This window comes from Chelonoidis abingdonii, chromosome 4 (genome assembly GCF_003597395.2).
Source record: "Chelonoidis abingdonii isolate Lonesome George chromosome 4, CheloAbing_2.0, whole genome shotgun sequence".
Classification (NCBI taxonomy): domain Eukaryota; kingdom Metazoa; phylum Chordata; order Testudines; family Testudinidae; genus Chelonoidis; species Chelonoidis abingdonii.
Window position 1 is genome coordinate 11202618 of NC_133772.1, and position 13309 is coordinate 11215926.

The following is a 13309-nucleotide window of genomic DNA, read 5'->3' on the forward strand; positions in this document are numbered from 1 at the left end:
AACAAAAGCCAGCTGGGGGCTTGGGTTTGGTTCCTTAAGTGAGAGGGTTGGATGTCCAGATAACTTTAGAGACAGACACTTTTGAAATCTGTTGCCATAGTTATGGGGCTGAGGTACAAACTAATTTTCTGGAAATCAGTTCTCAGAAAAAAAAAAACCTCTTTCTTTCTTTCTTTCTTTCTTTCTTTCTTTCTTTCTTTCTTTCTTTCTTTCTTTCTTTCTTTCGTTTATTGTTTTGTTTGGCTTCGTCATCTCTCCGGTCTCAGCAAGGAGGAAAGAATAATAAAGACTAAGCTTGCCAATTGGTGCCATTTGCCTTACAGAGATGATCGCTCTCTGTGGCTGGGTTGTGCCTGTTGGGCGCAGCCCATGTTGGGAAAGCACTGGAAGCGCGGGGATTGGCCTAAAGGTTACACTGAAGAGAACTGAGAGGGAGCACAGCTCCCTCTCTTCTTCTTGGCTCAGGCAAGCAGCGTGCCTCATAGTTGCAGCAAGAAAAGCTCCCCCTACTGTTCAGTCTACTTGCAACCAATTGCTATACCCATCACTGAGTTGTGGCATACTCACCTTAACTCTGCCCATCAGTGGGTAGGACTGTAATTTGAGTGAAAGAAGTTATAGAGGCAAGATACAGAAAGACAGAGAGAAATCACTGACAAATACATGTTCATCATCCTGTGCATGTTAGTGTGATGCAGAACCTTCAGTTGTCCTGATGGGAGAAGGAATGCTGCATCTTCTCTATTAATAATGCAGCAAGGCATGGGGCTGTTTTCTTCAGAAGACATTTATTAATTGAAAAGTGTCTCTGGTTTGGGGACAGATTCTGACAACCCGATTCATGCGAAATAGTGTCTTACTCCTTGAATAGTCCCATTGATATCAGTATTCAAGGAGTCAGGTACTATGCAATGTAAATATGCCTGGCAGAATCCAGCCCTGATTTATTAAGATTCTTGTATAGCCCTGAAGGAAACAAGAAACATCACCATATAATTGCAGAAGAATGTTTACGTTCCATATGTTAAGTGCATTCAAATCTTTCTATCTCATCAGTCACTCTATGCTTAGTGGAGAAGCTGAGGCCCATTTAATTCCATATTCTGTGTATTGTTCTATAAATAGATTTAAAATCGTGTCCTTCTGTGTTGGAAAAGATTAAACGATACACTGCATTTGATATAACGATCTGTTGCTTTAATAGAGCCCAGGGTAAGATAAGATTAAAAGAATCACAGAGGAGTGGAAGGGAATCTTTCATCTGTGGAAAGCAACGAAGAGACCAAAAAATAAGATAAAGGTCTGACTTTATGTGGCTCTATCAAATTATATAGGAGTATAATGAATTTTACACACTTTAATTTCCATATGCAGCTCTACTACAGCTCACCCAAAGCAATAAAGAATGAATATTTAAACCTGGCTCATAAGCTGTTTTAATGTAAAGATTTGAGGTGTTCAGAGGAAAATTCCATTTTTTTCTAAGGAAAAGAGTTAGAACAATAGAAATGTGATTTGTAGGAAATACAGTGTCCTCTCCATCGCTTCATTATAACAGCGGTGCCTACCCGTTGCAGCATCAAGCTGGATCTGGGACTGGCATGATAATAACTGGCTATTATTACATGGGACATTTGGTTTTTAAACGGTTATTATTCCTCTCAATGCATGTAACACTAGCAATTCATAACTTCGCAGTCCAGCTTGTTTCTCAGCTTCATTTAAGGTGTCGTGTCAGCTTCTCAGCATCCTTAGTAGAACAGATAATCAGTGTGTGCACTCCACTGCAAATGCAGAAGCTTCCTTGAATTTTCTGGCTTCTTTCCTTATTAATTTTGCACCGTGCTCTATCTTCTAGCTGCAAAGGGATCTGGCCCATTATTTTTCCAGAGCTCCATGTGTACTCTGTGTACTCCATGTGTACTCTGGGCTCCAGCTAAGGAGAGGTGAAGTCTTTGACAAATTTATTTTTGGTTTCAGTGTTAATGGTGGACCTGAATGTTGTTGTTGACTGAGGCCATTTTAAGAACAGTTGAAGATAACAAGAGGAATACAAGAAAGCACTGTCTTTCCATCTCCTGTTTACTCTGACACTTGTGACAGACCCAGGCCAGTGAGGTATAGGAGTCTGGTAGAGGGCAAATATACTGGTCACTGGCTGAGTAGTTCTCTGTTCCCTGAGTAACCAGAGCAGGGGTTGCACTAGAGTAATCAGGAACCTGCTAGAACCAATTAAGGAAGACAGGCTGATTAGAATACCTGCAGCCAATCAAGGCAGGCTAATCAGGGAACCTGGGTTTAAAAAGGAGCTCACTCCAGTCAGGGAGTGGGGAGCCAGAGGAGAGGAAGTGTGTGTGAGGAGCTGGGAGCAAGAGGTGCAAGGAGCTGAGTGGGAGTGGGAGTGGGAGTGGGAGTGGGAGTGGGAGTGGGAGTGGGAGTGGGAGTGCTGCTGCAGGACTAAGGAGTACAAGCGTTATCAGACACCAGGAGGAAGGTTCTGTGGCGAGGATAAAGAAGGTGTTTGGAGGAGGCCATGGGGAAGTAGCCCAGGGAGTTGTATCTGTCATGCAACTGTTACAGGAGGCACTATAGACAGCTGCAATCCACAGGGCCCTGGGCTGGAACCTGGAGTAGACGGTAGGCCTGGGTTCCCCCCCAAACCTCCCAACTCCTGATCAGACACAGGAGAAGCTGTCCCAGACTGTGGGGAAGATCACTGAGGTGAGCAAACCTGCCAAATAAGTGCAGGACCCACCAAGGTAGAGAAGGAACTTTATCACACACTATACTAAGGTGTCAAGAGCCACTACTTTCTAAATCCCTAATCTGGTTTGTTACATTTTTCCATATGCAAAGGGCAAGCATAAAATTTCTACCTGGAATGCAGATGCAAGCCTAAACTCTGGCTAGAGAGCTGTGGAGCAGAACTATAAATTCTCAGTGTATACTGGGGAGGGGAATCTGGCCCTTACTGAATGGTTTTCACATTGCACTGTGGAACTAGAAAACCAAACCATAAAAGCCTTCAATTGATTATCTTTGAAGGTGGCTCTGTTTGAGTTATAAGAATTTAAAAAAAAAATTGTTGTGCAAGTGGTGCAATGCAGTACTCACTAGCGTAGACACCAAGAGTGCTACAGATATTCAAACCATTCATTATTTAGAGGAAAAATATGTGAAGCAGCTGTTAATTATCCAGTGTATTTGTGTTTTCTGCCAAGAATGCCCTTAGTGTAGCTGATAAAATTAGATGGGATGGCTAATGCTAATAACAGCTCCCAGCCCAGTAGGGAGGAAGCAGGAGTGGACGTGGGACTCTTACACACAAGACCTGACATCCTCTGCTTGTTTAGGATGGTTAAAAAAGACACAACTGATTGTGCCAATACATAAAGAGATTTATTTTAGACCCCAGGGTATTATACCTCAAGCCATACTCTAAGAAAAAATGTGTCTTCCAAATTAAGGGTACAGAAAATCTGGAGGACCACAGGTATCTGGCAAGTAAGAAATGATGTCAGACTAATATCAGATAAACCAACAATAAAATCACTCTCCCTTAGAAATATATGGAAATTAACAACAACAACAGATAGGTTGTTCCTAATCCAGCCATCCAGTATGAGTGTCTCTTGACCTATAACACTTGTTCTTTGCACCTTGCCTAGACAGATTAGAGATGGAGTGTTAAGATAGATGACAAGATACTCTGCCTTGGGACAGGCTATACTTCAGGTCCTCCTAAGATTCCATTACTGATCCCAATGGACAGTGTAGGAAGGTGACTGCCAGGGTATTGCCACAATGTAGGGTTTGTCTGTCTATGTAGATATATCACCCTCATCACCATGACATCTGAGCAGTCCACACACAATGTTGTAGGAAAGTCCGAGTGTCCTCTCTGCTCATTCTGTGTCGCTAGATTCTGCCACATTGCATCTTGAAACTGCAAAGGCTAGAGAGAGGCTCCACAACTTTACTGACACCCGCCTTTCAGTCTCCTCACTGAGACAAATGTGGGTTAAGATAGCCAAATTAATGCTCTTAATGTGCAAATTGCTGTCATATGATTGTTATTATTTCGAATGAATTATCTTGCAGATTTGGTAATATGCACGTTGAGCTCCTGTGGTTTCCTAGCAACTCTTCCTACCACTCACACACGCACCAGGGGCTGCTTTTTTCTTTTCTTTTCAGCTCTAAGGGTGCCAAGACAATATTCAGAAATAGTGATCTCAGGCCCTGCCTTTCCCTTTGTGAGTCACAAGGGCAGGTAAGATTTGAAAGGTATGCACCCTTCCTAAAGGCATTAGCAGCAGACCAACCAAAATACATGGTCCTCCCCTTGTCTGTGCCTACTAGAGCCCTCCCTAACCAAAGGAGCAACCTGCAAGTGTGGGTCTCGGATGACACAGCCAAGCCCACCAGTCTTTAAAATAGGTATGACAAAAGCTGCACTTAAATGCAAACCTTAATCCCTAGGGCCCAGAGGTTCTGTGTGGGTTGCTGAGGTTCTGTGTGGATGCAAGAGTCCATTTCAGAACAAGAGCCTAGACCTGTATATCTGTGGGCTGGTGCACAGTGTTCTCAGGGGAAAGTTATTGCCCCTGAAATTCACTTCCCCGCTTGGTCTGACAGAGCCCAAGTCTGTTGGCCTTCTGGCACACAGCAAGGTCTTCCATTAACTCAGGTTGCCTTTGGAGTGGGCAACATGGGGAGGTTCTTTTAGTGCATTTTGTTTGGTATTGTGTGTATTTACATCCTGGTCCATGAACCATGTCCATGCAAGGAGGACAAAGCTGCCCCTGAGGGCCTGTTCTGGGTGCCTGGCTGGAACTCATTATGCTTCAACAACCACTAGCCAGTGAAATGACTTGCCAGCTTGCATAGATTAGAGCAGCCATGAGACTTCTTGGACTTGTCCCCTTCTCTGGGTCTGACATCGAGCTCAGCTGGATTTCACAGTCAGGGAATTTACATTTCCTGGATGTTCATGTGCCTGATGAGACACTAAAAGGAACAAGGCTGGGTTTTGTTGTAAATTTTGGGCAGGAGGGAGCAACCTGGACATCACCCAGTGATGTAGACTGTAGGACTGCCCAGAGCTATGTGAAGATTAGCAGTGGTTCACATGAGCATTTTAGGAGTTTGTCCACATGAATTTTGCACCCTTTGGACTTCGCTTTGAGTTTCCGGATTGACTGAACCCACCAGATCAACCTGCAGTGGCCCATTTCACCTAATTCCATGTGAGAGCACCAAGTGCATCCTGGTTTCTATCCCAAACCATGAATCACAATCAGTGCTCAATCCCAGTTTAGCTAAATGAAAACACAGCCGAGTGATGTCAGGGGGATTGCACAGGGTGTAAATCAGTACAGAATTTGGCCGCAAGTGACAACAAGGTGAAATTCACTCTTGTGCACAGGGTCAGTACAAGGTCTTTGCCAAGCCCTTGGTCACGCGTCATCATGCTCGGACACCCACATCCTGCTCACCCCTAAGAAATGTAGGGCTTATATGGGATGTAAGTGATGGACAGGCCTTTTGTGTCTGCACAGAGGTGAATTTCACCCCATACACCTACATAAACACAAGCACAAAAAAGCACATCAACTTCCATGACTGTTCTTTGTGGTCTCCTCTTGGACACCACTTCCTTCCCTCACTCATAAACTATAAAAATAGGTTTAAATCACCACTCTTTCCCAGCAATGTTTTATACCCATCTTTTAAATAACAACATCTGTTCCAAACTCTGAAAGCCATGGGGCTTAATTATTTAGCTAGCTTGTGGCCCTGTTTCAGGGAGGAAGAGTGAACAGATTCTCAGAGATGAACCATCCCCAGTCTGTGTGGAATACAGCTATTAATATTTGATCTCCTGCTAGCCTAGAGGCAAAGAGAATAATGTTCATCACAGGAGCTTAAGACTGAATCCACTTTAACAAATAAATGAACTGATAATGATAGCGACAGAAGATGCTGGTGGAAACTTATGTGCTGTAGCTAAGAAGAAACTGTTGGGGACTCTTGAACTTTCTGCAGCAAAGGAACTGACATTTTGTCAAGAGCACAGAGGAAATGCATCTTCTGTAATCGTCGTCAATTTAAAGACAGAGATCAATGGGCAAAGCTTACTCCTGGTGCAGTTCAGGGGAGGGATGCACTAGATCCACTGTGAAAGGTGAGGAAAATGTACAAAGAGGTGTGTAGGTATGTGAAATAACTTTGTGGAATGCAGGTGAAATGACTCAGTAGAACATGACTGGCCCAGTGACCCAGTGCAATAACTCGGCAGTTGCAATATCCACCTGAACATGCCTGCCAGATGTCTAGGAAGAGAAGTTTATTGCATTTCCAAGTTGTGTGGAACCATTGCTCTCACTAACGCTCACCCCCAAATCCAATTCAGATTTGCCCTGAGGCAACTGAGGTAGCATCAAGAAGCATGTTTCAGCACAGTGTTTGCTGGTCAGCAGCTACTCTGTTTTCCTGGCTTCTCTACCCTTCCCAAGTCAGACAATTCCTACAAAGACTTCTATAGCTGTGCAGCTGTCATGGTTACAGTCATTAAAATTATTAACAGAACAGGAAAGGGGTGAAAGGAAGGAGGAAAAAAACAGGAAAGAGGGGACATCATAGACTCATAAACTTTAAGGTCAGAAGGGACCATCGTGATCATCTAATCTGACCTCCTGTGCACTGCAGGCCACAGAACCTCACCCACACACTCTTAGTTATTTTTAAATGCTCTGATGATGTCAGATTACACACATTCTGAACTAATCTGCTGCCGGCTTGTGGTGCATGTACCTAGGGCCTGCCTTAGAACACGGGGTGAAATCCACCATCCATCTAAGTTAATGGCAGTTTTACCATTGATTTCAGTGGATCCAGGATTTCACCTCTGATCCTTAGTGTTAAAAGTGGGTGTTGGGAGCCAAAGAAATCTGGCCAAAATTTAGAAAGGCGACTCTTGGTTTTGGGTACCTCAATTTTTGGGTGCTCAAATGGGCTCATGCTGAGCACCCACCCTCTGAAAACAAGGTGTGTCAAGGTGGGGGCTCAGAATCACTAATCACTTTTGAATCTCCTGGCCTCTGTCTCCTAACTGAAGTTTCAGAATACTGCCCAGGACATGCCTGGGAAATTGTTTGTGTGCACAAATTAAAGTGCATTAGGTTAAGCAAACCTTTCAAATAGAGATTGCTTAAGTCACTCGTGCATATATGGTAATACACTTTCTGGAATAATGCACTATAGACCCATCATGGCTTTGCTCTTCCTACACTGTGTCCATTAACCACCACTAATTAGAAATGAAAACCTAGCATTCTGTATTATTTAAAAGATTATGCAGTATTTTAAAACACAACCTAATATAATTTTTTACAGTGGTAATTATTTCACGTATTTGCCTTTAATGGAGCTTGGGAAATAAATACTGAATTAACAATACATTTTTTAAAAAAGCAAATCACTTCACAGAGAAGGAGGTAGTATTTGAACAGACAAATTAGAAAGAGTTAAAAACTGTTTGATCACAATGATAAAAGCTAACTGAGCCTTTATATGCTTACATTAGTCTATACCATTTTTCTATAATTTAGTTCAGTCCTCTAACTGGAAGTTATGAGGTCTGTAGATAAGACCAGGCCAGGCAGGGTTAACTAATTATAAGAAACCAAACATTAGGTAAATAGATTTTTTCCCTTCTTTTCAAATAGTTTATTTGTTGCGGCAGAGAGATTTCTGTCTATCTAGGAGGGCAAATATTTTTCTGGAGAAAATTATTCTCCTGTTACCATACATCCAAGTTAACAAATTGCTGCTGAAAGAGGAGGGAAGGAACAAACAAGGTGTTTTTTACAGTCTTCAAGGAGAGAATAAGAGATTAGATAGATAGATAGATAGATCCAATTATTAATCTATGCCAATCAGCTCATAGGTGAGGCAAGTTAATGATCTGCCCTATTCTATATCCTTCTTGTCTCCTATTATTAACCATTTGTATCATAGTTACACCTACAGTCTTCCACCATATCAGGGCCTTATTGCGCTAGGTGCTGCACAAACGTATAGTAAATGACTCTCTATGCCACAAAGTGTTTACAGTCTAGAAGATAAGGCATCACAGAGGCATTTCACATGCAAGCAAGTGGGAGAAACGGGGCATAGATGAGTTGAGTGCACAATCTGTACCAACTATTGACATCTCTCACTTTCTCTGTTATAGACATATCTGAGTTTCACATGAGAAGCTATATATCTACACACACAGGTAACACAATCCTCCCATGTCAGAAACAAGAAACATGTGAGAGGTGGGTGTCTCCAATTGGACGCCCAAAATATGGAGAAACCGAAAAATATCACTAAGCATTTTTGAGTAGGTAGCCCCTACTCTTTAAGGGGAGGCCATTGATGGGTTGTGAGAGGTCAGCTCTGGTAATGTCTTGAGTCCTCAGATTTCCTTAATCTCCATCATTTGAGTTTTAAAACTAGGTTCCAGGTAGGAAGTGCTGGCTGCTGATCTTCTCCTAGCCATAAATTCCTTGTATTTTCATCTCTTTGATTTTTTAGGTTCCATGAAAACTTGGTATTTTCTTTCTCCCTATTTTAGTAGAGGTGGAACAGTTGGCTTTGTGTGTAAAAGTAAAAATATGTCAATAAATCTTGCTTCTCTTTACAGAAAGCCCGGCTTGCACGGATACGAGTGGCCAAAACAGGCAGTTCCAGTGCTTATCTTCACAGCAAACGCAATGGCCTGCTGAACGCAGCCTTGGAGCTGACGGTACGTGCCGAGAAAATAATCCCTTTCACGGTGGAGCTTGAAAAGTTCTCCATCCCAATCAAACCTCATTTCGGTTGTTCCTCCCCACCACAAAGACACACCTAATTGCTTGTTATTCAGTGTGACAGCTTCACATGTTGAGTTGTGCTACACTATAATTACACTACAATTTACTGTGTAAGCTATATGTAGAGACAGCTGGAATTCAGATGCAAAATTGGAGAGGGATGGAGGGACTTTCTGGGGCTCTTTCTTGAGCTAGGAAAAAGTCCATATTTCTAATGATGACAAAGAGAATTAATGGACCAGATCCTCAGATGGTGTGAGCCAACATAGCTCCATGGAGCTCTCCCCATTTATATGAGGTGAGGATCTGGCCCTACCATACATTTCTGTCATCTTTAATAAGGAGTTGCTTGTTTTCAAATCTCTATATATTCCTAAGTGTGCAAAACCTTATTACAAAGTGCCATGCTGTGCACAAAGAGCTCAAACCTTGCTAATTTAGACTATACTAATCCATAGACTGGATGACGCACAACCCAGCACCTGTGCATGCACAAATTCACGCACACACACAAAATGGACTCTCTCTCACCTCATTTCTCAGCAAAGAGACAGCCCTGTAATGAGTTTTCGTATTGCAATCCACCGGCTTCAATAATTTAATGAAATATTCTGCTGATCACTCACCAGCATGCTCTGATATATCACAGTTGCCCCCCCCCCCCAAATGGACAAGATTTCAGGTAATGAATTATTCTTGATTATCTACACACACAAAATTTCTTCCCCATGGCTTGACCTTGTAAGGGGCCAGCTGCTGTCAGCACCTTTTGCCCTTGACATGAGTTGAGATGCTTGACCTTTCAGCTCAGCCCTGAACCACGGGTGGCTTGAAAGCCACACCATGCCAGGAGTGGTCCTGGGAAGCAGTGTGATTTGGAGATACCTCTTAGGGGCACGATTCCTTCATACTTCCTCCTCACTCTGGTGGTGGGGCTAGTGCTTTGCTGCTGGCACAACAGCTGACTAGTGGGACACAGAGCCTACTCCCCCTCACCACCCAGCCCTTGGGCAGAGGGCACTAAGGAAGTCAGCCACACCTGTTGACTCCTTCACCCCAGCTCTAGCTCACCTGTACAGGGTGTAAATGGGATTCCAACTGCCCTGCATGGTATGCAGTCCAAGTCACAGTCTCGCTTAGGTTCTGTCTTTTAGTCTCTCACTAATGGTTCTCTTGGTCAGGGTGTATCAGCAAGGATCTGCTGTCTCTGGGAAATCACACAAGGTATTTATTCTTGCACTGTGACATGGTAAATACACCAGGAAGTGGCCTTCAAACTGCCACACACACACACACACACACGAATTATTTTTCTCCTCTGGTGTTGCCAGTTCTTATGATTTTACTGCGTATCTTGCAATTCAGTGTTTTTGTTAAAGCCCCAGCTCCTGGAGTCAGGTGAATACATCAGAATCTCAGTTTCTTAAAAAAAAAAAAAAAAGCTTCTTACCATCCTGGTTGCAAAGAAAAGCTAGGAAACATGAACACTAAAGACTCAAAAGCTAGTAGGCAAATAAAAAGAATCAAACATTTTTTTATTTCCAAAAATCTCATAATTTTTAAGCCTCTCTCATGATTTTGGAACACTTGAGTTTGGCAATGCTGCTCTTCTGTAGCTATGTTACCATCAGGAGGAGCTTGTGAGTAGAAAAAGCCAGCACTTGCAGAGTTGGTGAGTCACTAGCATGAGATCAGGGAGCTGTGGAGGGATTCCTGGAAGCATTAGCCCTGAAATTTTTACAGGCTCACAATTACTGGATTGCAGGAATGAGGACCTAAAGACTGTCCAGCAGGAGAGGGGAAAGTATCACAGCTCCTGTTCTGTGCAGCTCGGTGGTTTTATTTTTAATAGCAAGGTATCTGGAGGCTAGTATTAGCTATTCATGAAAAAGGGAAGTTTTAAGTGCGTCAGATTGCTTGGTAGAATCAGTGGAAATGAGAGAAGGTTGCTACATTAAAGCCTGCTCAAGACCTGAGCAGGAATTAACACATTTTGTGGGCTTAATTTCAAATAAATCAGTCCTTGGTGCACAAGGGAAACAGAAATTGCATATTTGAGCCTTGAGAGCTGCCTAATGCTGTGTTCACACATCCATATTCTGGACCTAATCCTGCAAACACTTACTACTCTGCCAGGTGCTGCTTAATGAGTTAGTGTTTGCAGGTATAAACCCTTCACTTGTACTCAGTTCTTGCCAAGTCAGATGGAACACTTGCTACTGTAGAAGTGGAGCCAGGGCTTCAAGATTTGGCCTACAATGTCTCTCTCTACGTTGCTCGTTGGGCCTGATCCAACTGCCATTTGAGTTGAGTGGTGGCTGGACATAGGAATCACCATGCTCTTTAGGCTGGGCACATGCTATGCAGCCCTTTAATTCTGCAGGTAGCCCCACTGGTTTCAGTGAGTACTTACAGAGGAAGGATGTTACTAAAGGGAAGTAAGGGCTGAAGACTCTGGCCCTCAGCTGCCATGATGTCTTTTCAAACTGATTCCAAAGAGGCACATTGCATCAGACACTAAACAGGGATGCACAAGAGCTGGGCTCTGTCACTGACTCGTGTCATTTCATTTCCCCTCCTCTAAAATAGGGAAAACAATGATTATTACCATCTTTTGTATATGACACTGAGATCTCTGGATCTCTGGAACACTAAGCAAATCTGAGAGCTAAATTCTTTTTTCCATGTTTGTCAAAACCCAAACCAGCTGAACAGGACATTGGGAATTTTGCCACCTCAGCCTAGTGACCATCTATGTCAGAATCTGATTTACCACTGAGCCTTCGGTTCTATTGCAGGCAGTTTCTCTCTTACTCTGAAAAGGGTCCCCAGCCCCTAATGCCAGTGAGGCCTTCTGAAAATGAGCATTAAACCTTCCCCGCTGGTTACATTTTTTTTAGCACATACTGTAAATAGAGTTTACCAAACAAACTGTGAAACCTTTGAAGGAGGCATAGAATGGTTACGACTTGGCCCAGGACTCGGAGAACCAGCTCAGATGAGTTAATAAGATTCTGTTATTTCATCAGGAGGCAACATGCACAGTTACACTGAAAATTTAAATCATGCCTTGGGTTTTGCTGATCTTTTAATTATACTATTTAAAAATGCCATGGCAGCTCAGCACAGATGTGTGGCTCTCACTTGATTTTCCACCCTGTCTTCCCAACGTGAATCCCATCATTTCTCTTTCAACGAAGCCATTCTGCCAGGCAGCTCACAGAATGGCTGCTGGGACACAGATAAAAAAGTCCAGAACATATTAGCCTAAGAGCAATAATTGGCTGCTAAGTTCGTTTCTGGCTTTAATGAGTTAGGAGGGAGGTCTTTTTTTTTGGCTTTGTGGCTACTGCAGATGTTGTGACAACTGTGAGGGACAGTGGCAGAATCTGGCCAGTGATTTGCCAGTCTCAAATTATTTTAAAATGTACAGAAGAAAGGAATCTCTCTTTTGTAGTTGCCGTGTTAGATAATATTTTAGTTCCTGCTACTGGATATACCCTCATGGGCAAATGAACATTAATTACATAGTAGCTACACTTGGTTATGTATCCTATTCTTGAAGCAGGCCCAGAACTTGCGTCAACATTAATGGGACTTTCATGTGTATATCTAGTGACAAGCCTGCCTTAGGGTTAGCAATAATTCCTAGTGTAATTACTATGTAGTCCTTATTAGCAATTAGCATGAAATGTTCATTGTTTACTACTATGTAATCAATATAGAATTGTTTTGTAAATACTCAGTAGTAACAGTTTGAGATGAGCCAGAATGGCAGCTTAGGACTTATGGGTCCCAAAATACTTTTTTCTGAAGTCCTGAGAAGTTATCCAAGGAAATAACTACCGCAGATAACATTCTGACTCAACAGTCAGCATCCAGGGGGCCTTGGGGCATGTAGGAACATGGGGCTGATTCTCCTCCCACACCAGTGGAGTTACTCCTGATTTACACCAGCTTATGTGTGGGGAGATCAAGCCATGTGTCTTCAGCTTAGAGCTTGGCAGCGTAAAGAGCATAAGAGGAGGAAGAGGAATAAACAAAGGAGAGCAGTGTGGAGAGAATATTCATTCTCTAAAGGCAGCACCAACTTTCCCTTCAGTGAAACGTGGGTTTGTGGCATTTTGTATCTGTCATGCAGACGCTGAACAGGCAGGTTTTTTATCCTTTCATTTATGGGAGCAAGTGATGCAATGGTAATAGATGGAACGTCAGACATGTTCAAGTATTGATGGGCATGTAGGTTGTAGTGGCTGCAGCCTACACAACATACATGAGCCTTAATCTCCTCTTGCCACTAACACCTTACAGCTGCGCTGCTGTAAGATCGCTTGTGTAGCCACCCTATGCTGACGGGAGAGAGATCTCCTGCTGACAGAGCACTGTCCACACCGGTGTTTATGTCAGTGTAATTTACATCGCTCAGGTGGGTGTTTTTTCACACC

The 13309-nt window shown here is 43.0% G+C and overlaps 1 protein-coding gene across 3 annotated transcripts in view; it reads left to right on the top strand.

The window, feature by feature from the left end:
• The window catches only part of KCND3 (potassium voltage-gated channel subfamily D member 3), a 244311-nt gene that overhangs the window by 211535 nt on the left and 19467 nt on the right, over positions 1–13309 (top strand). For all 3 annotated transcript variants that reach the window (XM_032794162.2, XM_032794163.2, XM_032794164.2), the window contains exon 4: positions 8696–8797. In XM_032794162.2, the coding sequence (XP_032650053.1) occupies positions 8696–8797 (102 nt within the window). The remainder of the gene's footprint in view (positions 1–8695; positions 8798–13309) is intronic.